The sequence below is a fragment of the Geotrypetes seraphini genome, chromosome 15 (assembly GCF_902459505.1).
Source record: "Geotrypetes seraphini chromosome 15, aGeoSer1.1, whole genome shotgun sequence".
Classification (NCBI taxonomy): Eukaryota; Metazoa; Chordata; class Amphibia; order Gymnophiona; family Dermophiidae; genus Geotrypetes; species Geotrypetes seraphini.
This window is the reverse complement of record NC_047098.1, coordinates 3,977,827-4,004,397: the sequence shown is the minus strand read 5'-3', so window position 1 is coordinate 4,004,397 and position 26,571 is coordinate 3,977,827. Positions and strand designations below refer to the sequence as shown.

The 26,571-nt window shown below is 43.2% G+C and overlaps 1 protein-coding gene across 2 annotated transcripts in view; it reads left to right on the top strand.

Moving 5' to 3' along the window:
* The first annotated feature begins 406 nt into the window (after positions 1 to 406).
* The window catches only part of LOC117349076 (chymotrypsin-like elastase family member 3B), a 26,911-nt gene continuing 746 nt past the window's right edge, over positions 407 to 26,571 (top strand). Inside the window, exons 1-8 of one of the 2 annotated variants that reach the window (XM_033922027.1) lie at positions 407 to 999; positions 5,060 to 5,145; positions 5,810 to 5,907; positions 8,457 to 8,591; positions 11,289 to 11,425; positions 14,142 to 14,284; positions 15,745 to 15,897; positions 19,138 to 19,219. In XM_033922027.1, coding sequence (XP_033777918.1) covers positions 939 to 999; positions 5,060 to 5,145; positions 5,810 to 5,907; positions 8,457 to 8,591; positions 11,289 to 11,425; positions 14,142 to 14,284; positions 15,745 to 15,897; positions 19,138 to 19,155 — 831 coding nt within the window. In that variant the 5' untranslated portion in view covers positions 407 to 938 and the 3' untranslated portion in view covers positions 19,156 to 19,219. Of the gene's footprint in view, positions 1,000 to 5,059; positions 5,146 to 5,809; positions 5,908 to 8,456; positions 8,592 to 11,288; positions 11,426 to 14,141; positions 14,285 to 15,744; positions 15,898 to 19,137; positions 19,220 to 26,571 lie in introns of those variants that run through there. The other variant, XM_033922028.1, reaches the window with a different exon arrangement.

Below are 26,571 nucleotides of genomic sequence, written 5' to 3'. Positions count from 1 at the left end.
TTTATATCATTTTCGTCAATAACGCTACTGTGAAGCTTTAGTATTTTACTGTTTCTGTAATACATTATTGCATTTTAGTCCATTGATCACATATGCCAGTAATTTGAAAGTTTATACTAAAGTGATTATGCTATTTTTTCTACCTGTGAATTTTTATATTTTGGGGTTTTTTTTTATCTAAGATATTATAATTATTATGAACAGATGAGGACTACCAGAAAAACTAACAAATTGATTATGGAAGATATCAAACCAGCTATGTAACTCGAAGTCCAAATGACGTTACAACTGTCTTATTTTGGTCACACCATCAGAAGAGAGATCACTAGAGAAGGACATCATGTTTGGGAAGATCGAAGGAACCAGGCGAAGAGGGCAACCTGCAATCAGATAGCTGGACACGTTGAAAACAACCATGGGGATGATGCTGGAGGACCTTTCCAGACTAGCACAAAACTGATCTCTTTTTAGAAGTGTAATTCATCAAGTCGCTAGAACAAAAACATGAGAGTCAATGGCACTGTTAATGCCCAACACAGCTTAGTAAAAGGATCCCAAAATAGATTAATACTCCAAAGAAATGAAAGGTTTAAGTGATGCAACATATTCCTCTTCTGCATGGACCATGAGAATAATATTGTATGCACAGAAAAATGTCTCTGTGGCAAGTTTCGTTAAGAAAGAGTCTAATCATCTGTCCAAGGTTAACCATACGAGGTAGGAAAAAAATTACACAAAACTTGTAAACAAGATGCCCTTGGCTCCAAAGTTGTGAGAGGGAAGCAAAGTGCCACAGGTGTTCTTGGGCCCCATGGAGAAGGATCTACGATAGAACAGGACACTTGCACAGCTGCTACTGAATTCAGAAACTAGATGGCCTTTGTCTCTGGAACTGACTGATAAAAGGAAGTATTAAAGCCCTCAAGGTCTGCACCACCATGCAGACTGATTTCAACAAGATGCTGAAGCTGTTGTTCACTGTTCTGTTGATGACTGGTGGTAAGTGACAGATAGCGAACTGGTTAAATATCCAAAAGCATGGCCTGTTCTGTTCCTTTATGTCTAACCCTTGACCAGGTGATACATTAGCTTTACATATTTTCTGAAGGATGGTAGTGGTTGATTTACTCCTGGAGGCTTCAATATATGGGAAATGGTTGTAAGGACTGGTCTTAGAGAAGCATCTTTCTGATGGGGACAGTAGATTATACACAGCTGACCCTGAAGAAAAGAAATACCAATATTCACTTATGGTTATAGTCTTGCAAAATTTAAATACACAATTGGCATTTTGTTGACATTTATATTATCTAAATGTTCTTCCATACTGTCTATTATGATAACATTTATCATATTTGTTATATGGATTTTCTGTAGTGCTGTTAAATGTGTATCTTTTTGATACTGTTTCTTGGTAGTCCTGTTATTAGGTTTCAATTTGCTGTTTCCAAATTTACCTCATTGACTGATTACTATAACTTTTATGTTACACTGTACCTGCTTTATAATGCATTGAGTGAATCTCTTCTTAAGGGCAGTTAATAAACCCCATTAAATAAATGTATTCAGTTTTCTAACACATTTTTTACACCCCCTCTTTTCCAAAACCGTAGCGTGGTTTTTAGTGCCAGCTGTGGCAGTAACAGCTCAGACGCTCATAGAATTTGATTTTTTTTTTTAAAAAAGAAAGGGGGGGGGATGAGCTCAAATTGGGGTACAATCTAGAAGAGAAATAAAGCTGCAAAATCATTACTAATAATTAACAAGATATCAAAGGGCTTCAAATAACAAAGTGAAAACAATTCCTAGTCAGTCATAACAATCTGTAGCTTAGACCAACCTTTCAACATGCCTAAGTAAAAACGTGACCACCGTGCTCCGAGTATGAGCTTAACCCAGTCTTCAGTTGTAAAGCATAAGCGCTAAAAATAACTGTCCAAGAAATCAAATCAAATAGCCCTGTCCTCAGCAAACCTATGAATTCTCTAAAGAGATGTGGAGTTGGATAAAAAAATATTCCAAATTTGCAGGACTAGACGAGAATAGAAAGAGTTTTGAAAAGTCACCAAAACAATCATAAGAACATAAGAAGTTGCCTCCGCTGAGGCAGACCATAGGTCCATCCTGCTCAGCGGTCCACTCCCGCGGCGGCCCATCAGGCCCATTGACTGAGCAATGGTCTATACCTATCTATACCCCCCAATCCCTTTTTCTTCTAGGAATCTATCCAAACCTTCTTTGAAACCATTTAATGTTTTCTTGTCTACAACAGCCTCTGGAAGCGCGTTCCATGTGTCCACCACCCTCTGAGTGAAAAAGAACTTCCTAGCGTTTGTTCTAAACCTGTCCCCTTTCAATTTCTCCCAATGCCCCCTTGTGCTTGTGGTGCCCCTTAATTTGAAAAATCTGTCCCTGTCTACTTTTTCTATGCCCTTCAGGATCTTGAAGGTTTCTATCATGTCTCCTCTAAGTCTTCGCTTTTCCAGGGAGAAAAGTCCCAACTGCTTCAATCTGTCGGTATATGGGAGATTTTCCATTCCCTTTATCAGTTTGGTTGCTCTTCTTTGTACTCCCTCAAGTACCGCCATGTCTTTCTAGATCTTAATTTTTTTTAAAGGAGAGTGTGGTTTCAGAACTTTCTGAAACTAGTAATGCCAGGCTGCTCCTTGTGACTCTGGACAAGTCACTTAATTCTCCATTGCTACAGCTACACAATAAGTACCTGTATATATGTCAACCGCTTTGAGATGTGGTTGTGTCAGTACAAAAAGGCAGTATACAGGTCCCAGTCCTTTTTCCTAATGAGATACTGGTACAATCATTCTAGTTGATATTTAAGTCATTGTAGCTTTTTTGTTCTGGAAAATTCAGAGACGTGAATTAAACATTAAACTTAGGAGCAAATGTTTGTGAGGAGCGCCTGAATCAACTAAAATCACCCTAAATTGTTTAGTCATTTAAGGGGCTCAGGAAACTTGAAGATTTGAAACCTATGAAAAAAATCTTTCTAATTCCCCCCCCCCCTCCCAATGACGCTTGCAACAGTGTTCAGAAAATTAATGTTTAGTTGCCGATGATTCCAGCATAATTCTGAAATTCTGTCAACCCTACGAGGGGCCACTGGAAAGTTCTCAACCCAACCAAGAAGAGAATGATATGGAGCCATGAAAAGTACAAGTGATTCCACACTTTTCATTTCATTTCATAACATTGGAACAAAAAGTGTGGAATCACTTATACGTTTCATAGCTCCACATCATTCTCTTCTTGGTGATGAGAACCTTTCATTGGCTCCTCATATTCCATGCATGTAACATGCTTTCCAGATAACAGCCTTGAAGCTTATTTAGTACCAGAACAGCCCACTGTATAACTATTGGCATTATGATGAATATTTGTCAGGACCGGTTTTCAAACACACAATGTCATCAAGATAGGAAAGAGTTTTTCCCTATTGGAGCGACCAAGCTGTAGTAGGGTAGTGTTATTACAGGGCAATAAAAATATCAAAGCTCTCCTTACTTACATATGGTCATGTGTGTTGCATACATGTGTTACTGTAGACCAGTTTTTCTCAACTCAGTCCTGGAGCACCCCCTTGCCAGTCAGGTTTTCTGGATATCCACGATGAATATGCATGAAAGAAATTTGTATTTAATGGAAGCAGTGTATGCAAATCAAGTTTCTGCAAATTCATCGTGGATATCCTGAAAACCTGACTGGCAAAGGGGTGCTCCAGGACCGAGTTGAGAAACACTGCTGTAGAAGACCAGCTTGACCATGCTCTGTGCTGAGTACATGGAGGATAAGTGCTGCATGTATGTGATATGCAGACATCACTGTTGTGCTTTGAAATAATGGATCTGAAGTATAATTGCTGCTCTCTTGAATGTTTGATCGACTGAATTATTGTTTTATTCTGCTTCATTGCACACTGCACACATTGAGCAGCATTGTGGTGGGATTAGAGAAGTGGTCTCAAACTCGAACCCTTTGCAGGGCCACATTTTGGATTTGTAGGTTCTTGGAGGGCCTCAGAAAAAAATAGTTAATGTCTTATTAAAGAAATGACAATTTTGCATGAGATAAAACTCTTTTTAGTTTATAAATCTTTCCTTTTGGCTAAGTCTTAATAATAATATTGTCATTTATAGCTAAAGAGACAGATGATCAAGAAACGGTTTTATTGTGATTTTGTTAAACATACCGAGGGCCTCAAAATAGGACCTGGCGGGCCGCGAGTTTGAGACCACTGAATTAGAGTATATAAATATGATTAGCCAAATAAATAAATGAACTATTGTACTGCTATGTTCTTTTACAATCTGTTTTTAAATGTATATCGCTTAGAATGTTTTAAATAGGCGATCCATCAAAAATAAAGTGAACTTGAACTTGAACTTGAACTTGAACTTGAGTGGTTCGCCCCAGGTGCCGGGTTGTTGAGGGGTGCCATCCCCCCTCCTCTTCCCACTCCTCCTTTTGCCATGTGTGTGCCCCCTTTCCCTTTCCCCAGACCTCTAATTATTCACCGCCACGAGTAACAACTTCAATGTGTTCCTCGTGACTGCATCGGCTCTCCTGCTGACATCACTTCCGGCTGCTGCGCATAGGAAGTGACATCAGAGGGAGAGTCGCGAGGAGCACGTTGACATTGTTGCTTGTGGCGGTGAACAACTAGAGCAGGGCTGCCCAAGTCCAATCCTTAAGATCTACTGGCCAGGTTTTCTGGTTATCCCCAGTGAACATGCATGAGAGAGATTTGCCTGCACTGCCTTCTTGGTATGGAAATCTCTCTCATGCATATTCATTGCGGATATCCTGAAAACCTGGCCTGTCACTAGATCTCGAGGACTGGACTTGGGCAGCCCTGAACTAGAGGTATGGGGGGGGGGAAAGGAAGGGAGGGTATGGCAGGAGGGATCGGGGGGATTGGGGGAAGCAGGGGTGGGGGAGGGGTGCCACCGCCTTGGGTGCTTCTCCCTCTCGCTGCACCACTGATGGGAAGACGGGTGTATAGAAAAGCGAAATGTCATCTAATGGTGCTATTTCTCCGCAGCCCGTGGGTGTGGGCAACCCACTTATGTGCCCAGTGCCAGAGTGGTGAATGGTGAGAATGCCAGACCGTACAGCTGGCCCTGGCAGGTAAGAAGCTACCAGTGCTTAGAAGAAAGTGTCGGCCAATGAGCAATAGGTGAGATCTTTTATAGGGGACTAATGGGCATCTTAGAATTTAGCGTGCCTCAGTAAAAGGACCCCGTAATCAAACAAAACAGAGCAGATTATTAAAATAATAGCATGCAATAAACAACTCACACATGCGCCTTAAAATAAAAAGCCAAGCAATTGCATGATTACAAAGTAAGCAAATTTGGAAAGGCAAGTAAAAAAATGGGCTTTCAATACGACAACGACTCATTGTTCTTTGTATTGTGGATCTTTGTGTTACAATTTTCTTGCTGGTGCTCTTTCCTTTCTATAGAGTGGTACCAAATATACTATATATGGGTTGGGATTTTTTTTTTTTTTTAAACCTGCTGGCTACCCACCCTGAATATTGACCCACTAACGCACATTTATTTCAAATCTGTGTAATTTTTGTGACATAGTTATGATATTTTTAGAAATCTTAAAATGTGACCTCTTGACCATCAAGAAGGACTGTAGGGTATTGGGGGGGGGGGGGGAGGGGGGAGTGGGGAAGGGAACGGGAACCTAGGTGTCAAACTTCTAGCATTTGCAGTCTTTATGCCGTACCATCCTCTGTGCTTAGAAAACTTTCACTGTGTCTCTTCTTCCTTCGCCAAAGATCTCCCTGCAGTACGAGAGCGTTGGAGCCTATTACCACACCTGCGGAGGGACCCTCATTGCCCCCAACTGGGTCATGACTGCTGGACACTGCATCTCGTATGGTTCCTCATTCCTTGATTTCAGCTGACTCAGGCAGTACCCACTACTACTACTAGGAATGATTTCTAGAGCGCTACCAGACGTACAGAGTCATAAAGAAGATAGATAAACAGACAAACAGGATGCGAGGATGAGGATACAGACCAGGATTTTAGAATATCCATCATGAATATACATGAGAAAAATTTGCATGCCTACTATATCCATAGCGTACAGATCTCGCTCATGCATATTCATTAAGGGTATTCTGAAAACCTGGTCTGTCTGCTGCACATGAGGACTGAGCGGGCTCCCACTCTGTCTAATGTACCTGGGGCAATGGGGATTAAGTGACTTGTCCAGGGTCAAAAGGAGCAGTGTGGGATTTGAACCCACAACTTCAGGGTACCCAGGCTGTAGCTCTAACCACTGCACCACACCCTCCCATATGGCTGGTCTAGAATAATGGTACATACATGTGTAAAAGTCCAAACTACCTGAACAACCGCCTCATCCACAACACCTCAACCAGACATAGGAAAACTCACACCCCATTCTCATACCCCCCAATTAAGGAAATCAAATGGAAAAAACTATATGATGGCCTCCTGGCTACTCAAGCAGCCAAACTAGACAACCAAATCGCCAATCTACTGACGGCATCCCTAGACTACAAAACTTTTAGAAAAGAAATAAAGACCGTACTCTTCAAGAAATCCCTGAAAAAGAAATAACACCGCAAGTATCAAACAACGCCTCTCACTAAAGCCAACTACCCTAAACAAATAACCATACTCATTTCTTACTCTCTTTGAATGACCAAATCTCTTTTTGGTACGATCTTTTTGTAATACTTCCTTGATAATTATTTTGTAATCCACCTTGAACTGCAAGGTAATGGCAGAATAGAAATCCCTAATGCAATGTAATGTAAAAGCCAATATTACATCCATAGCAAGTTGGCGAGAGGGTAGAAGATGGGAGTTGAGCCCAGATGGAATGTAGACTGGGATCCCTCTTATACAATACTGTAATTTACAGCAGCTCTATGGCAGGCATATAATTGTATTCTATAAGGAAAGTAGGTAACTTGGTCAGTGGTGAAGCGAGGGTAAGAGGTGCCCAAGGCAGGGGCTGCCCCCATGCCCTCCTCTCTGCTTCTTCCATGCCCACCTGCCCGCCACACTCGTTCCTTCTCTTCCCACCCCTGTACCTGTTCACCTGCGCAAGCAGCTTCTGCGGCCTGCTGCTCACACTGGCGTTCCCTCTTATGTCACTTCTGGGCCCCGTGACCCGGAAGTAATTTCAAAAGGAGCCAGGCTAGCACAAGCAGAAGACTAGAAATAGTGATGGGTCAATTGCGGGTGAGACAAAGATGCGCCGATAATGCCGCCCAAACAATCGCATGGAGGACGTCTGCGTGCTGGATTTAAACAGTATTTTAAAGTGCTCTGAGGGGTGTGTGTGGGGAACCCCCCTTAACTTAGAACTATTGGTGCTCTCGTTGGGGGGGAACCCCCCATTACAGAGGAAACTGTAATTTTTCCCCCCAAAAGAGGGACAAAGGCTGTTTCCTATATAATGGGGTGTACCCCTCCAACACCAGAAGCACCAACAGTTCTAAGTAAAGTGTGTGTGGGAGGGTTCCCCCCCCATACCTACCTCCTCCATACCCCCCTCCTCGGAGCGCTTTAAAATCCAGTGTGCTGACGTCCTGCGTGCGATTGTCTGGGTGGCATTGTGGGCGTGTACGTCTCGCGCGCTTTTGTCTATGTACCGAAATAGTTGCTAACACTGGCAAAGATTTTTAAAGAGGTACGTGGGGGACATTAAAAGAGAGAGCATGAGCATAGCAAGGGGGATGGAGAGGTACCAGCACCCCTACCAAGACGGCATCGGGGGCGGTCTACCCCCTCACCCCCCCCCTCACTACGCCACTGGTCTTGGTTCTGTTTTAGATTAAGCTCCCCCCAGGCTGTCTTGGCCACCTAAGTGGAGGCACCCTGTTACAGAATTACCCGGTTAATTGCCTACAGAAATAAATAGGGTTAGCAGATGTTCAGGAAAACCTGGACATGTCCTTTTTGGGGACTATCTGGGTGCCCGGATGGATTTCCAAAACCCAGAAGTTTGGGTTTTGGAAAACCTTGAGTTCAGGGCCGCGTATGGAGGGACTCAGAGCATGCGTGCAACACCATCACATTGCATCCATCCATGCATCCATCCAAACACGACCCTGAGCTCGGGGAAGAAGAGATGAGGGGCAGAACAGTGTGTGACTGGGGCAAACAGGGTGGGGTTATTTTTTTTTTTTTTAAATGAGAAAATCTGGCAACCCTATAAATAAAGAAGTTTTATGGACAGAGTTCTGGAGTTTTTCCTCATCCTGGAGGCTAAGCTCAAGGCAAAACCTGAGGTTGACCTGCTGGTTGAGACCTCGGGAAAACTAGTGAGTTCTACTGCTGATGAGTCAAGGAAAGGCCCCTATGACATTGGGGAGTGTTTTGTCTGTGTTCGGTCCGTCTCTGCCTTGGGAATATCTCATGAGGTTCTGCTCTCTCTTGCAGCTCATCCCGTAAATACCAGGTGGTAGTGGGAGAGTATGACAGGAGCAAAGAGGAAGGCGCTGAGCAGCGCCTTCCAGTCAACGGAAACGACATCTTTGTTCATCCTCAGTGGGACTCGGCCTGTCTCTCCTGTGGGTAAGTGCCACCAGTGTTGCAGTGGGTTTGATCATGTCATAACATTTTCATGAAGCAGCCCAGTGACTCCAGCTGCTTATTTATTGGGCTGAGAAAGTTGGATTTTACAATCTAGTTGTAATGTTCTCAGGCAAAGGATTATGGGTCACAAATTCAGAAAAATTCAAAAAACATATTTAATCTAATCATCAAAAATGTGAATGAGGACGCTTTGTTTTGCGTGTGTGATCTTGGGAGAAATCACTCTCTCTCTTTGTGCTTCAGTCACTGACTCTCTCTGATCCTGAAGGTATCATTTTCTCTCCCTCTGCTGTAGACCAGTGTTCTTCAACCTTTTTACACCTATGAACCGGCGCAAATAAAAGTTATTTTGTATACCGTCAAATTACTAAGACTGAAATAAAAAAAAAACCATCTCTGCGAGCTTGGTCCCCGCCCCTTCCCCACAACCCATCTGATCCCATCCGCACAAGCCTCAAATAGTTATGATTTTATATTGAACATATTTTATTAAAGTATAAAAAGAAACAATATTCTGTTCAATTGTCATTTTATAAATACAAATAATACAGAGCAAGGGTCAACAAAACCCCTGTCTCTCCTTCCCTTCACATATATCCCTTCTACTATCAAGAAAACTGATTAAGCCAAATTATTACAGAATGCTACACAGAAATATCATGCTAACAGAATACCGCAGTCACACATGACAGGAATAGTGTTAGGGGAGTGCAACTAGGGTAACTGGTCAGAGAGAGCCCTAAGCCAGCTAAAGAAGCCTGGCCTTTGCAGTCCCCAGTTATGTCTAACACCAGCTAGCAGGATATATATTTCAAATCTGATATATTCAAATCACAAAATAGAAATAAAATTATTTTTTTCTACCTTATGTCATCTCTGGTTTCTGCTTTCATCGTCTTTCACACTTTTCCTTCCAGCGTCTACCGTCTCTGTCTCTTCAGTCTAGCATCTTCCCCTTCCATGTATTGTCTGCCCTCTCCTCCTTGCATATGGTATCAGCTTTTTTTCTATGCCCATCTCCCCTTTCCATCCAGCCTGCGCCCCCTCTCTCCTTTTTACATGATTCATTCCAGTTTCACTGCTCTCTTCATTTTTATCTCTCCAACACCAGATCTAGCATCTCTTTGTCCCTCTCTCCTTATTTCTCTGCTGACCCCCTTTCCATCATCAATCTCTCTCTACATCATTTCTCTGTCTATCCCCTTTCCCTCATCTGATCTCTCCATTCCACCCTGACCCCCGTCCCCTCCTCTAATCTCTCTGCCAGCTGTTTCCTTCCTTTTTTCCTCCTCCCCTGTCCAGCAGTACCCCTTCTCCCTTCCCTCTCCATCAAATCTTTTCTTTCTCTAGCCTAGCGGCAACTCACTGTGTGCTTTTAACTTCGCCACACAGCTGCCACTAGCTTTAGTTTAGCCGTGGTATCGTCAGGCAGCCTTGGGGCCTTTGCTAGGCTGGCCCGCCTCGCATCATCGAAGTGGCCCAGCCTAGCAAAGGCCTCAAGGCTGCCTCATGAAACCGCGTCTAAACTACTTCTAGCAGCAGCTGTTTGGCAAAGTTAAAAGTACACAGAGCTGCCGCTGCTGGTCCAGGGGTGTGGAGACAAGATGAAGGCAGGAGTCCCAGCAGATACGTGAAGGCAGGAGTCCCGGCATATGCGACGGCAGCGGGAAGCTGCAAGTCAACTGACGCTCGCACCGGAGCCTCTCTTCCTGCCCAGTGTGCAGTTTGCGATACACTGAAGGTAACTGCCTGGAGGGGACTCATCCTTTGTGGACTGGCAGGAAATATTTGCAGACCAGCGGTTGAAGAACACTGCTGTAGATGAATAGTCAAACAGGCATCTAGAACTAGCTCCGATACCAGACATATTCACGCTCACAGAGAGAAATATGTACAGGCCTTCTTTGTGTGTACTCAAGTATTTTATCAGTCACATTCCCATTATGGATGAAGCCCTATAAAAGAGGCACCAGCATTTCCATACATGTTACATATGTAAATGTTTAGCACATTAGCATATACACATACGGCTGTGAACAAATGCATATCTTAGGCAACTGACCTGCACAATCTTATTCCACAATCACTGATCCCTAGATATGTTAATCACTAGCTTTTAACTCAATTTGTAGCATCTTTTAATCATTGTAAACCGCATAGAACGTCACGGTCCTGCGGTATATAAACTGTTATTATTCTATCTGAAAATATTCTTCTTAAGAGCAATTGTGTAAAACTGTGCATATTTGCAGGAGGGCACGCGGGTTGGCAGAAGATGGGCAGGTACACCTTTACCTGTGTACCTTATAATAAAGTCTGGGCGTATCTTCAGCATCCAGTCTAAATGCCTGGGTGTGGATACACCCAGTTATGCCAGTGTTCTATAAAGGCAAGTAGGAGTCGTTCATGCAGGAAGCATGCATTTTGAATAGTCACAGAGATCAAGGTTATTCCTTTTGCTGTTATCCTACAAGTTTTAAAATTCTTTAGAAATGCATGAAGGGCAAAAAGCAGAAGATCCTCTAAAACCTTTTTGCAGTTGGGCCCAGCTGGTAAGAAGGGACAATTCCTTGACAGCCGAAGGAGTCGTCTTCTTGGTGGCTGAATTGTATCGCTGTCTTCAGCCTATTTCAGAGAGAAGCCCTCCAAAAAACTGTTCTTCTCTTCTTTTCCCAGCAATGACATTGCTCTCATCAAGTTATCCGGCATGGCCGTACTCAACGATAAGGTGAAGCTTGGATGCCTTGCCCCACCCAATGAAATCCTCGCCAATGGGTATCCCTGTTACATCAGTGGCTGGGGACGACTCTACAGTACGTATCTAATCTAATCTTTGATTTTATATACCGATTCATCCCATCAGGAGGGCTCGACTCGGTTAACAAAATATTAATAAATTGTATTAGAACAGAAACTATGGGCTCCTTTTATCAAGGAACGCTACGGGGGGGTTAGCACATCGGACATTTCATCACACGCTAACCCCCGTGGCGCACCAAAAAAACTAACGCCTCGTCAATGGAGGCGTTAGCGCCTAGCGCGGCAGGCGGTTGTAAGCGCGGTATTCCGCGCGTTAACCGCCTACCGCGGCTTGATAAAAGGAGCCCTATATATATGGTTTTTATTCCTTTATCAGTGGGAAAGCCAAGTTTATATTTCTGAGAGCTCCTAGAATTAGAGATTTCTTGTGAATTAAATGAAACAGGGACCAAAGAAGGAAAAATACCATATAGGATTTTGAAAATTACAGTTGCACATTTAAACTGGATCCTCCAGTAGACAGGAAGCCAGTGAAGGGATCTCACTAAAGGTGTGACATGGTCATATTTATGTTTACTGTACATCAATTTATCTGCTTTATTCTGGATAAGTTGTAGCCTTTACTTAAACACGAATCACTGTTATGTAATTTATCTAGATAATCTATATTACGCAATTCTTTTGGTAATTCCTATAATTTGTATTCCGCCTTGAACAATATATAATGTATAATGTATTCGAAATCAATTTTCCTATGAACTGTTTTCCTACCTTCTTCTACTCTATGTTTATAACCTAACTAATTTATTTTTCTCAAGTACTTTAGCAAGAATGTGAGCCTTTGGGACAGTCAGGGAACTCTAAGTACTTTCTCTTCATCTTAATTAATCTTACTTATTGCATTTCTTCTGTTTATACTGTAAACCGCTTAGAACCTCACGGTACAGCGGTATATAAGAAATAAAATTATTATTATTATTATTAAACAAGCATAAAGCGAGTTGCCATAGTCCAACTGAGATAAAATAATGGCCTGAACCAAAACGTTGCTGGAAAAAAAGATGACGTACTCTTCTAAGCATCTTTAAACTGAAAGAGCATTTTATTTTAACATGATTAATTTGATTAGATAATGAGAGTGAAGAATCAAGAATAAAACCCAGAATCCCAGATGAAATATCAGTTTAAATCTCACAGTTTGATTGAGGGTCATCGGCAGTGGGGTGTGTGTGTGTGTGTATGTTTTAGTATGGAGCAGCAGGGGGCGCTGTAGGCCAGGACTGAGATGTGTTTGTTGACTATTGGTATATGCAGGGGAAGCTGTACTGCTGCATCTTGGCTTAAGTATTATTAATAGGGTTACCATATTTTTCTCCCCAAAAAGAGGGTGTGTGGCTCCTCCCTGTTCTACCCTAGCCTCACCCCGTTCTGCCCACAGCACGCCACATTCCACCCCCCAGCCCCACACATACCTCATCTCTTCGGGGCTACATCTGGAGGGCATGCGCGCTTGCGTGTGATGTCATCACGTCGCGTCTGTGCATACACAGACGCCCTCCAAATGCGGCCCCAAGCTCAACGGTTTTCAAAACCCAGACGGACGCCTGGATAGTCCTCTAAAAAAAGCTGGTGACCCTAATTATTGAGTGAAAGATATGGATTATGCTAAATCTCTATTGGTAAAAGCTGACAAGAAACAGGTGAAAAGGCTCCAAGAAAAGGTGAGGGCGTATTTCCAACAAGATTAGTTGTGTCGAATATGAAGCATGATGTGATACCAAAACAGGCATTTTCTTATGTGGCTTCATCTGTTTGGAATTTCCTGCCTAAAGATTAGGGTTTTGTGAGAGGCTTGACACAGTTCAAGAAATTATTTACTGATGCTTTTGGATAAAGGGGCCTTGTTTATGGGAAAAGGCTGAGATATTTTTTATAGGATTTGTAATGGTTCTAGTATGATATTTTAATGAAAGGTGAACTAGTGAGATGGGGATTTGCATGTATGACATGTACACATCTGTGTCATGTTTTAGGTAATTGTATGTGATTTGCTAAGCCACCTTGAGTTAAGTTTGTATTGAATGGGCACTGAGAGACAAGTACCTCTAGTCCAAGAAATTCAGGCACCAGTAATGGCATCTCCTGCATTGTGAAATGGTTAAGGAGCATTCCTACCTTTCCTCGAGGGATCATGGGTTGCCCAGTGTTCCCTCTAAGCTGAGCAGGAGTCCTCCACCCACAGTCTCACCAATAGAGGGTGCTGTTTTACTGTCACATTTTTCAATTGTGAGGGACAGGCAAGTTCTGCAGGACTCCAGGGAACATACCTGTCCTTAGCGACTGAAAATATTCCACCCCCTAGTGGTAGCAATGCAGCTGGAGGACACCTGCTCTTGCTACAGCTGCGTACTTAGCCACGGCATTCGTGCAGCTTGAACTGTTGGTGATGGACGATGCTCAGATGAAGAGAAAGACTTCTGTCTGTGAGAACTGTTTCACAACTCAGCCCTGGAGTCTCACCTAACCATTTTGATTAATAGGCTATACTCAATAAATCCACATGAGCCAAATCGGCATACACTGGATCTCCTAGCTTTACAAATATATTCAATGAGGATATCCTGAAAAGCAGGCTTGTTAAGTGAGGTTCCACGAGCGTGATCTGGATTCTGTTTTAAATATAATCTCTTCCTATAAGGCTCTGCATGACATGCAGTGTTATATTTGAACACCCTGGCCCACATTATGAATTAGGCTTTTCCTTTGCAGCTAGCGGTCCCCTTCCTGATATCCTGCAGCAGGCTGTGTTGCCTGTGGTAGATTATCCACACTGCACCCAGGAGGCCTGGTGGGGCAATTACGTCAAGGATACCATGGTCTGTGCTGGAGGTGACATTGAGGCCGGCTGCAACGTGAGTAGTCATCAAGGATTCAAGTGGCCTAAGTTCCTTGGGTAGGGTTACTAGACATCCGGGGAAACTTGGACGTGTCCTCTTGGAACGAACTTTCCAAAATCCCGCAGTTTGTCTGGGCTTTGGAAAGCCCTGAGCTCCGACTGCATCTGGAGGGCTTCCAACAAGCATGCACGAATGATGTCGCACGCATCACAAACTTGTTGCCCACATCGTGTCGGCTCTCCCTCTGATGTCAGTTCCTAGGTGCGGAGCCCGGAAGTGACGTCGGACAGAGCCAACAGTGACGCAGGCAGCAAGTTTGTAATACTGCTTGCGCCAAGAAAATTAAGGGGTACAAGGGAAGGGAAGGGATGCATGCATCCCCCCCCCAACACTCTTGATCTCTCTACTTTCCTCCCTTTTCACACTCTTCCCCTCATGCCCCTCACTTACCTCTGTTCCCTCCAGTCTCACTCACGCTCCCTTCCCTCACCTTATGGGTCCTTTTCTTTTGCTGGCGGGGCGGGAACCCTATAGCGCTTGTTCTTTAGGGTCATGAAATGGTTAACTGTTGTTTAAAATATTGCTCTGGCCTACATAGCTGAAGAAAGTTTACAATCTATTGACTTCATCTGCCTAAAACATATGTCCCTGCCTTACCACATTGTAAGCTAAATAGATAAGAGTTTGAGCCATGATGTGCCCTGCCCTTCTGTACATTTAACATTTAGAACTGTAAGAGTTAGATAAGTGACCTGCTAGTGTGAGCTTAGGACCAATTATAATTGTAGAAAAGTTATAGAAGTAACAAATGAAAATTGTAGTTTTTGCATATATTAGTTTGCAAAAAGGGCATAAAAGTCCGTGTATTTCCTGTTTCTGACACTCTAGTAGGCAGGCTATTAACTGCACTAGAGTCCGGTATACCGTAATAAATTTCTTGTACTTTCTTCACGCCTCAGACTTTGTTTGTCCAAGTGACTTTTCAGTTCTTGTCCAATTTGGGCATGGACAGGGGACAATTTTGAGGTCTGAAAGACTTGCTCCATGGGCCAGATTGAGCCCAAGGGTCATAGTTTGGTTTAAACCAAAGGAGGTGGTCAAGTTGAGGCTTCATAGCTACAAAGGGGTAGGGGATATATATTAGGAATCACCATATTATGCACATAGATTTTTCACAAGTCAAGAGACTTTCCTTGGATCGACTTAAATAGCAGATGCCGTACGTGAGCTGCTGAGACACATAGCGACCTTTTCGTCAAACTGCTTAGGAATTCTTTCAGCTGCTTCTCTGAAGTTGCCTTGACCTCTTGGGAGCAGCCAAGTTTGTGCAAAGACTGCACATAAGAACGGGATCTGATCGATTCATGAAAAGTTCATCATGTTATCTGTAGCTAACTTGGTTGCTCTCTGGATGACAGGAAAATTGCAGGTGAGCAGCATAAGGAATTTAAACCTTTTACTCTCGTTTCTTTCAGGGTGACTCCGGAGGCCCCCTAAACTGCCAGGCCGCTGACGGGAGATGGTACGTCCATGGTGTCACCAGCTTTGTGTCATCCCGTGGATGCAATACTCTCGAGAAACCCACTGTCTTCACCCGTGTCTCTGCCTTCAACACCTGGATTGAGGAGGTAGGTACCTGTGCTCTGGTATCTCTCTGTCTCCATTACGAATCTAGCGTGAGAGCTGAGTGAGTCCTTCAGCACGGCCACTTTGTGAAATGTTTCTTTTCCTTATCCTTTTTTTGCTTCTTAACACAATACGGCCAATATGTTGGAGCACATTAATGAACTAGCAGTACTCAAGGATGCAGAGAAAGGGTGAATGTCATTATAACAGATTCATGCAGTAGTTTCCAGCTTTTGGGGCTCAGAGACCTAGAAGAACGCCGAGCTGCAAGACCCTGAAGCCATGAGGAATATAAGTAGAGTTACCATATGGCTCCAGAAAAAGAAGGGCAGATTAAGACATCCAGGTTTTACTTCCATTGGATGTAAAACCCAGATGTGCCAATCCGTTCTCCTTTTTCTGGAGCCATATGGTAACCCTAGATAGAAGAAAGGCAAAGAGCAAGTTACAATTTCCACAATGTAATGCTAAACTTTTATGTTAAGCGGTGATGTGTTTTTATTCTATGAAGTCAGTGTAAAAACCCAAAGATTTTTTTCCCATGGGTAGGATAAATATTTAAATTACATTGAATTGTAAGTTCCCTAACTCAGTGGTTCCCAACCCTGTCCTGGAGGAACACCAGGCCAATTGGGTTTTCAGGCTAGCCCTAATGAATATGCATGAAGCAAATTTGCATGCCTATCACTAACATCATATGCAAATCTCTCTCATGCATATTCATTAGGGCTAGCCTGAAAACCCGATTGGCCTGGTGGTCCTCCAGGACAGGGTTGGGATTCACTGCCCTAACTTGTCTTCATCAGTCTTGCTCTCCTCTCTAACCAGTCCCTTCACCCATCAGCATCCCTGTTTCCCCTGGGCAACAGTTCCTCTATTCTAGCCTCCCTGGATCACTTCTCCACAGGTTACTCCCTTCTCATGCCTAAAAGATAGAATGGAAGTATAGTTGGATGGGGTGAAAAGAAGGCGGCTGCTTCACCAAGTGGATTTTGAATAGGACAGTACCTATGTGGATCAGCCCTTCGGCCTTGCATCAGTGCCTGTTTTACAAATGGCCTGCTGCCCCCGATGTCAAAACCTGGCTATACTTCTAAGAACATAAGAGCTGCCCTACTGGGACAGACCGAAGGTCCATCAAGCCCAGAATCCAGTTTCCAACAGTGGCCAACCCAGGTCCCAAGTACCAGGCAGAGACCCAAAGAGTAGCAACATTCCAGAGCTGAGATTGTGATGTCATAATGCCACATTCCACCAATGGCTCATCAGTGATGTCACAATGGCTTGATTGTCCTAGACTTGGCTCACATAAGAACATGAGAGTTGCTGTACTAGGACAGACCAAAGGTCCATCAAGCCCAGTATCCTGTTTCCAAAGTGGCCAACCCAAGTCCGAAGCCCCTAGCTAGATCCCAAGTAGAAAAACAGATTTTATGCTGCTTATCCTAGGCTTATTAATAATGGCCTATGGACTTCTCTTTTAGGAAATTATCCAAATCTTTTTTAAACCCCGTTAAGCTAACTGATTTCACTAGCAACGTGTTCCGGAGTTTAATTACACATTGTGTGAAGAAATATTTTCTCCGGTTTGTTTTAAATCTACTACTTAGTAGCTTCATCGCATGTCCCCTAGTCCTAGTATTTGGGGGGTAGAGGGTCATGCATCTGATATACGGTCTTTCTCTGGAACGACCAAAGTAGTTTGCCTATTCTGTGCAGGTACTTTCACTGTTTTTGCACCTGGGCAATGGAGGGTTAGGTGGCTTTCCCAAGGTCAGAGGAAGCTGCAGTGGGAGCTGAACCCAGTTCCTCGGGTTCTCAGTCCACTGCATTAACCATTAGGCTTCTCGAACTCCGACCACCATCCCTGCCGGTCTCTCAGTCCACCATATCCTCACTAGTCCTCCTCTTAGCCCTCCCCCCCCCCCCCAGCTGGCAGGAGGAAGGAGCATAATAGTGCAGCAGCTTCCTCTACCATGGGGTCCCATTGCCTAAGCCAGGGGTGTCCAAAGTCCCTCCTCGAGGACCGCAATCCAGTTGGGTTTTCAGGATTTCCCCAATGAATATGCATGAGATCTATTTGCACTGCTTTCATTGTGTGCTAATAGATCTCATGCATATTCATTGGGGAAATCCTGAAAACCCGATTGGACTGCGACCCTCGAAGAGGGACTTTAACACCCCTGCCCTAAGCGCTGCGAGGTTACGGGATCACTTGCTCCTACTGTGAGATCTGATATTCTATAAGTTACACATATCAATTGGCACCATAGCCACGTTACGCCACCTCACACTTACACATCATTGCATGGGGCTAATTGGCGCACATATTGGGTTCATTCTGCCAAGGCTGTTAAAGCATACCTTTACCTGTCCATAACCCAGGCAGGGACCTAGTAAAGGGGGTGCAGGGGGGGGAGTGGTCCGCCCTGGCCACCCCTCCTCCTCTCTGCTTCCTCCCCGCTCCTCTTCTTGCTGTGCGCACCCCTTGCCTTTCCCGGGCCTTTTTTACTTTGCTGGCGGGAGGTTCCTGCTTGCATTGGCATCGGCTCTCTCTCTGATGTCACTTCTGGGACCTGCACCTAGGAAGTGACGTCAAAGGGTGATTCGACACCGACGTGGGCATGCTGCTCACACCGCAGAAGTTAAAAAGGTATGTGGGAAGGGAAGGGGGGCACGCACGCGGTGGGGAAGGGGTACCGCTGGCACTACTGAACCCAGGTAATTGTATAAACACATATTTCGTCCCTCGCTTGGAACTAAAGCGTGGGAATAGCAATTTTAAGTCCATAAAGCGTACATTAGACCTAGGGAAATCCACTGCTTCTAACTAAGTTCTGTGCTCCATGTGGAAAAGTCTCATAAAATTAGCCCCACTGTGTTGACACTGCAACAGTTGCGCTTAAGTTGCACTTAAGATCCACTTTCCAGTAGATATCGAAGAGAAGGAGAGTAGTCACAAGGCCGACCTCGTTCTTCTCTTCTGCCATTCGGGTTCTGATGATCGAATTTGAACCACATGGGACACTGTAGAATGCACAATTCAAATCCCTATACTCTGATTTATCGTGTGACACTTGTAGGAATCGGGTGCCACTTGTAAGAGATTTTATTGTGATTCTCAGTAATGTTTTGAAGAACGTGTGGATTCTCTCGATAATGACTTGCGATGGTCAAAGTGCTCTTTAGACTCGGAGCTTGCCAGAAGGCCATGTCATTCACCTGTCTGTCTCTTCTTTTAGACAATTAAAGAAAACTAAAAGAAACAACAAGCTGAACATCCTGGAGATACCTTTCCATCCTGACAATAAAGCAGAAATGGTCTCACTGGAGTTGTGTTTTCTGTGTCTCTGGTTATCCCCTGTGGCATTACTGGAATAGCAGTGGCATCTCTAGACAGAAATATTTGGGGTGGCAGTGGGGGGGGGGGAGTCACAAGTCAAAGCAACATTTTCACACATCATCCCCCTTCCCCACCAACACACACACATTTTAAAATTAGCATTATTATTGATCGTGTCCATGAAAAAATTCTGCCTGGGAGTGAAGACTGGGTTCTCAACACGATTGGTCAGAATCTCCCGGATGCTCCAGTTCTTGATCACAAACTTCTTAATCCTCAACAATGGGGCTTTGAACTCACTAGACAAGAAATAGCCCAATCCTGATTATGACCCCAAGAAATTGCACATTTGTTTAATGCAGATGGATGTGTGTGTGTGTGTGTTGACTCGGCAGGGCATGGGTGACAATAGCCCCGAGCCTGCTTCCAGAAAGACCAGACACTTTGTGAAATAACACAAAGCCCTGCAAAAGATACTCAAAACCTATGTAGGAAAATTTAGCAAATCAGAATAGTCCTAGAAGGACAGTGTTAGATATACCGTACTTGTTAATGGGAAACTGGAACAAGCCGGACTAACAGAATCCTTCATCTCAGTTGCAGAGCAAAAAACATGCAAACACAAACAGAAATGAAGACTCCACCCTCCCCCCCCCAGGAAAGCAGACTCTATAAGCAATGCAAATATTGGGACAAGAGAAACCAAATAGAAAAAAATGCACATTTCCCCAAATGTAGCACATTCTAATCCTTAAAAGACTATTCAATCATTTGTTTTCCACATTGGTTGTCTGGGCACTTTTCTACTTTTGAGCTCAGTCTCCTCCTAAATTCTTTTCCAGGTCTCCCTTTCCCATCTCTTTCTCTCTTCTTGTCCTTCATCCCTTCCTTCTCTCTATCGGCCTGGCACTGATTTTGTTTGGGTTTCACTTTTCTCTTCTCTGCCTCTATATATGCTCATATATGATTTTTACCCTCATTCTCCCTTTCTCTCCCTCTTTTCGACATTAATTGTTTTCTTTATATCTATAATCTCCCTCTCATCCTCTTTCCATCTGTCTGTCTTCTTTCCTAGCCTGCTATCCTACTTCTATCTTCTACCCCCTCCCCAAGTCCCCCATTTCCAGTCTCTGTAGTTACCTTCTCAGCCCTAATCTTCCCTCCTCTGCCAATCATTCCCTCACCAGTTCCATGTCTGTCTTGTCTTCCTTCCCTGGCCTCCAGGCCAAATCTGCCTCTTAAGAACATAAGATTTGCTTATTGGAACAGACTGAAGGCCCATCAATCCCAGTATCCTGTTTCCAACAATAGCCAATCCAGGTCCCAAGATCCTGATGCTATGTTGCTTATCCTAGGAATAAGCACTGGATTTCCTCAAGTCCATCTTAATAGTAGGTTATGCACTTTTCTTATAGAAAATTATCCAAACGAGCGATTCATATCTACCCATTTCATTCTGCTCAGTGTTTTATAATAATAATAATAATAATAATAATTTTATTCTTATATACCAGACCTCTATCAAGCCACTACTTGCCCTAGATCGGTAGCATGGAATGTTGCTACTCTTTGGGGTTCTGGAATCTTGCTATTCTTTAATATTCTGCAAGGAATCTTGATACACTTTGTGGTTCTAGAATCTTTTGTTAACTCTATGGGGGATTCAGCATGGAATGTTGCTACTCTAGGATTCTGGAATCTTTCTATCTTTGAGATTCTGTATGGAATCTTGATCTTTGGGGCTTCTGTATAGAATGTTTCTATTCTTTAGGGTTCCAGAATCTTGCTACTCTGAGATTCTGGAATGTTGCTGCTCTTTGGGTTTTTGCCAGGTACTAGGGACCTGGATTGGCCACCATGAGAATGGACTACTGGGCTAGTAAGGCTGTTGTTATGTTCTCCTCTGAGCCATCTCTTCTCCAGGCCGAGGAGCCCTAGTCACTTTAACCTTTCCTCATAGGGAAGTTGTCCCATCCCTTTAATCATTTTTGTCCCCCTTCTCTCTACTTTTTCTAATTTCACTATCTCCTTTTTAAGATGCGGCAATCAGAATTGCACACAGTATTCGAGGTGCGGCCGCAACATGGAGCAATACAGGGGCATTATATATAACATTTTCATCTTTATTTTCCATTCCTTTCCTGATAATTCCTAACACTCTATTTGGTTTCTTAGCCACTGAACTGAGAGATTCAACATATCCTAGATCCATTTCCTGAATGATGAATTCTAACACAGGGGATAGTAACTCCTGGAAGATTAAGGAGGGGTCATAACTTAATCCCTCCAGTGGTCAACTACCTTAGCAAAGCCCCTTTTTGTACCCTTTACATGACTGAAACAGGTCTAAATAAAAACATCTTCCTTTTCAGACTTGGATGTTTCTTCTCATTCGATTATCACTGTTGGACATCCTAATTTTGGGCCCTCTCTGGTCCCACCTAAAATACATAGGATGAAGTTCAGAGGTGAGAGGCTCCGGAGTAATCTAAGAAAATACTTTTTTTGGTTACGACGGATGGGCAGACTGGATGGGCCATTTAGCCTTTATCTGCCATTATGTTTCTATGTTTCAAAACTGGAGGGAAACAAAAATAAGTGTAGGGAAGTGCCTGGGTCTGACTTACCCAAATGAAGGAACCAGTAATAAAGTAGGAAGTGAAGGTATGGGCTCCACACCTAGGGGACCTATAAGAACATAAGAACATAAGAAATGCCTCCGCTGGGTCAGACCCGAGGTCCATCGCGCCCAGCAGTCCGCTCACGCGGCGGCCCAACAGGTTCAGGACCTGTGCAGTAAATTTCTATCTATACCCCTCTATCCCCTTTTCCAGCAGGAATTTGTCCAAACCTTTCTTAAACCCCAGTACTGTACTCTGCCCTATAACTTCCTCTGGAATTGTATTCCAGGTGTCCACCACCCGTTGTGTAAAGAAGAATTTCCTAGCATTAGTTTTGAATTTGCCTCCTTTCAACTTTTCCGAATGCCCTCTGCCTCAGATATCAAGAGAGAGGAGAAAGGGGAAAAGATGGAAGTGAAGCCCGTTTCTCCTAAGAGAGGAGTAGAAGGAAAGCAATTGGGCCTAAAGAAGAAGCAAGGAAAATCCCATGAAGAAAGGAGAGGGAAGACACTACAGTGTTCCAGTTCTTAAACCTAGAAACATGAGGGCAGATAGAGGCCAAATGGCCCATCCTCAGCATCCACTATCTCCTCCTCTCCCTATTGGCTAAGGCTCTTAACATTTGCATCTCCTCTTCCTATAGGCTAAGGCTCTTTACACCTGCATTGTGAGGTCATAGAGGCTTTATGATTAGAGAAACATGATGGCAGATAAAGGCCAAATGGCCCATCCGCAGCATCCACTATCTCCTCCTCTCCCTAATGGCTAAGACTCAACATTTGCATCTCCTCTTCCCATAGGCTAAGGCTGTTTACACCTGCATTGTGAGGTCATAGAGGCTTTATGGTTAGAGAAACATGAGGGCAGATAGAGGCCAAATGGCCCATCCGCAGCATCCACTATCTCCTCCTCTCCCTATTGGCTAAGGCTCTTAACATTTGCATCTCCTCTTCCTATAGGCTAAGGCTCTTTACACCTGCATTGTGAGGTCATAGAGCTTTATGGTTATAGAAACATAGAAACCTGACAGCAGATAAAGGCCAAATGGCCCATCCTCTCTCTAAGAGATCCCACGTGCCTCTCCCGGGCTTTCTTGAATTCACACACAGTCTCTGTCCCAACCACCTCTTCCGGGAGACTGTTCCATGCCTCTACCACCATCTCTGTAAAAAAGTATTTCCTTAGATTACTTCTGAGTCTACCACCTCTTAACTTCATCCTATGCCTTCTCATTCCAGAGCTTCCTTTCAATTAAAAGAGACATGTCTCACGAGTATTTGTGCCACATAGGTATTTAAACGTCTCTAGCATATCTCCCCTCTCCTGTCTTTCCTTCAAAGTATACACATTGAGATCTCTAAGTCTGTCCCTGTACGTATTATGATAAATACCACTGACCGTTTTGGTAGCCTGATGGGCAGACTGGAAGTGCTGTTCAGGTCTTTATCTGAAGACTTCTACTATTTTCTGTATTTTGAGTTAAAATAACATCTTACAATAGTCCAGGCTGATAACTTCTCCCCTTAGCCACAAAAACTTGATTTCTTAGTGATTCTGCAGACTGTTCTAATGATGTGAGGGCATTCATGCACAAAATCAATATTTTATTCTCCCCCAAGTTCATCAGACAGACTTGCTGTATGTTAGTCAGGTTTTGGACCTCAGTAGCGAGATCTCCTGTTCATAGCCTAACACCACAATTTCTAGAAACTGAAATAACTCGTATGTATAAGCTCTCTTTTCCATCATTGAGAGGAATCAAGTCCATTAGTAAAATTTCACACTCCTTTCCATACTTACTAACTACAATATGGAATGGACGATCTCTTCAAATTAAATCGTGGTTATCTCTTCAGGTCTTTTGCAAGACCTTAACAACCATCTTGTTTCATCGCTTTTTAGGCAATGGCTCCAATGAATGCTAATGGGTCTTTCTTTGCGATCTAATTATATAAACCAAATCGAACTACTATTTTTAGGAGATGATTCGGTATATAAGACTAAGAATTAAATTAGATTAGATTAGATTTTCACATTTCAGGGGCAATTCAGTGGTTGAAAGGTATGTTCTTTGTATGTTAGTCCTGCGTTTCCTTTCAACGGAATGAAGGGAGTAGGATGAAGGTAAACATTCTACCTTACCAGCTCTTATAGACAAACTTCTGATCCCAGGGCACTTCGGTCCAACAATGAAAACCTGCTTACCATCCCTTCTCTATGTGAACTATTTTACGACACAACCCGTAAATCCATTTTCTTGGTTCCTGCCCCCTCTCTGTGAAATGCCCTCCCACTGGATCTCCGCCTAGAAAACGCTCTGGAAAAATTCAAGTCCAAACGTAAGACTTTTCTTTTCAAAGATGCCCAAAACCTCTGATCTCATTTCTTCCAAATAGAATCCAGGTAACTTCTCGATGCACTTTGCAAAAACGCTTCTTGAGCCCTACCATACCCTTTCCACCCTTTATTTTTATTTTCAGTTTCGATGTATTTATTAACTTACCATGCCTATCTTCCTGTCTTGCTTTCAGTATGTCAGTCTGTTATGTTCCCTCTTTTTAAAAATTATTTTCATAATCTCTAATTTTAGATATGTTTTGTCAAAATTTTAAATTTTTTTAGACTTGTTCCATTGTTATAAAGCACTCTTCGGATTACTACCAACATACTTATCCTCCCAATTAAAACTATTCACATCAAGCAAGAGCACAAGAGACTTGGGCACGTGGAGTGCCACAGGGCTCGGTCTTGGGCCTGATCCTATTCAACATCTTTATAAGAGACTTGGCAGAAGGGCTTCGAGGTAAAATAACATTATTCGCCGATGACGTCAAACTAAGTAATGTAGTGGGCAAATGCACAACGGACGAAGATTCAATGCCCGACAACATGATGCACGACCTACTCCTACTGGAACGCTGGTCTAGGACCTGGCAACTCATCTTCAATGCCAAAAAATGCACAGTTATGCACCTGGGCAGCCATAATCCATGCAAGACTTATACCCTTAATGGCGAGATCCTAACAAGAACAGTAGCAGAACGAGACTTAGGGGTGATCGTCAGTGAGGACATGAAGGCTGCCAATCAAGTGGAGCAAGCTTCATCCAAGGCAAGACAAATCATAGGTTGCATACGCAGGGGTTTCGTCAGCTATCAGCCGGAAGTCATTATGCCATTGTATAGATCCATGGTGAGGCCCCACCTGTAATACTGTGTGCAATTTTGGAGGCCGCATTATCGCAAGGATGTGCTGAGACTGGAGACGGTTCAGAGAGTGGCCACCCGGATGGTCTCGGGACTCAAGGATCTCCCGTACAAAGAACGGTTAGACAAATTACAGCTATACTCGCTCGAGGAGCGCAGAGAGAGGGGGGACATGATGGAGATGTTCAATCTCACGGGCCGCATCGAGGCGGAGGAGGATATCTTCTTTTTCAAGGGACCTGCGGCAACAAGAGGGCATCCGTGGAAAATCAGGGGCGGGAAACTACGAGGTGACACCAGTAAATTCTTTTTCACTGAAAGGGTAGTTGATCGCTGGAATAGTCTTCCACTGGAGGTGATTGAGGCCAGCAGCGTGCCTGATTTTAAGGCCAAATGGGATCAACACATGGGCTCTATTCACAAGGGGAGGGTCATTAGGGTGGGCAGACTGGATGGGCCGTGGCCCTTATCTGCCATCTATTTCTATGTTTCTATGTTCATGTACCCTACTCCAAAAGGCTGCCGTTTTAAAAGTTTTTTTAGACAAAACTCTAGCATTTATTATGAATTTCTGGAAATTAATTTGGGACCAAGTTATTTGTTTATTAGATAACCCAGTGGCATTATCATATGATACTGTGCTATTTGGTATGGCAATGAGAGCAAAAGTCAGATTTCTACAAATAATAACAAATTATTACTTATAATGACTGGGGTTGCCATTCAACAAATTACGTATAATTGGAAAAATTGGAGTAGATTAAATTATAATTTCTGGTGGAATTTCTTATGTCATGTTTATAAAATGGAGAGATTTATTGCAATACAGCGCGTTTTTTTCAGGAAATTTCAGGATGTGTGGGAGCCATTTACAAAGTATTGTACCAATTAGATGACATTTTATTTTATTTTTTTTCCCCTTAAATTTACAAGTTTGATTGTGAGGGGGGAGGGGAGGATAAATTTATTGTTACATATTGTATAAGGTATTGATTATATGATAAGAAAGGGTGGGAGATAAGAGCATATTATTTGTACCATTGATGATTATTAAGTGTTATATTTATTGTTAATTTGTTTGGATATATTGTTAAACATATTGTAAATTTGAAAATGAATAAAGAATTTTAAAAAACCCCCAAAACTCTAGCCTTTCAATAATAATAATAATTTTATTTCTTATATACCGCTATACCGTGAAGTTCAAAGCGGTTTACAATAAAGATACATTTTGTCAGTACATGGGATACAAGGTGGAAAGAGAGTATAAGTTAGTCTCAAATCTTGAATTGGGATGGTGGCGAGGTAGAGAAGAGGGCCGTAGAGAGGATGAGGTGGGTTGGGAATTTAGAATTTGTTAAACAATCGAGTTTTCAGGGATTTTCTAAAGTCAGCGTATGTAGTGGCCTTAAGTATGGGGTTTCCAAGCCATGTGTTCAGCCTGGCTGCCTGGAATGATAACATTCTATCTAGAAACTTTTTGTATTGGTAAGATTTCAGGGAGGG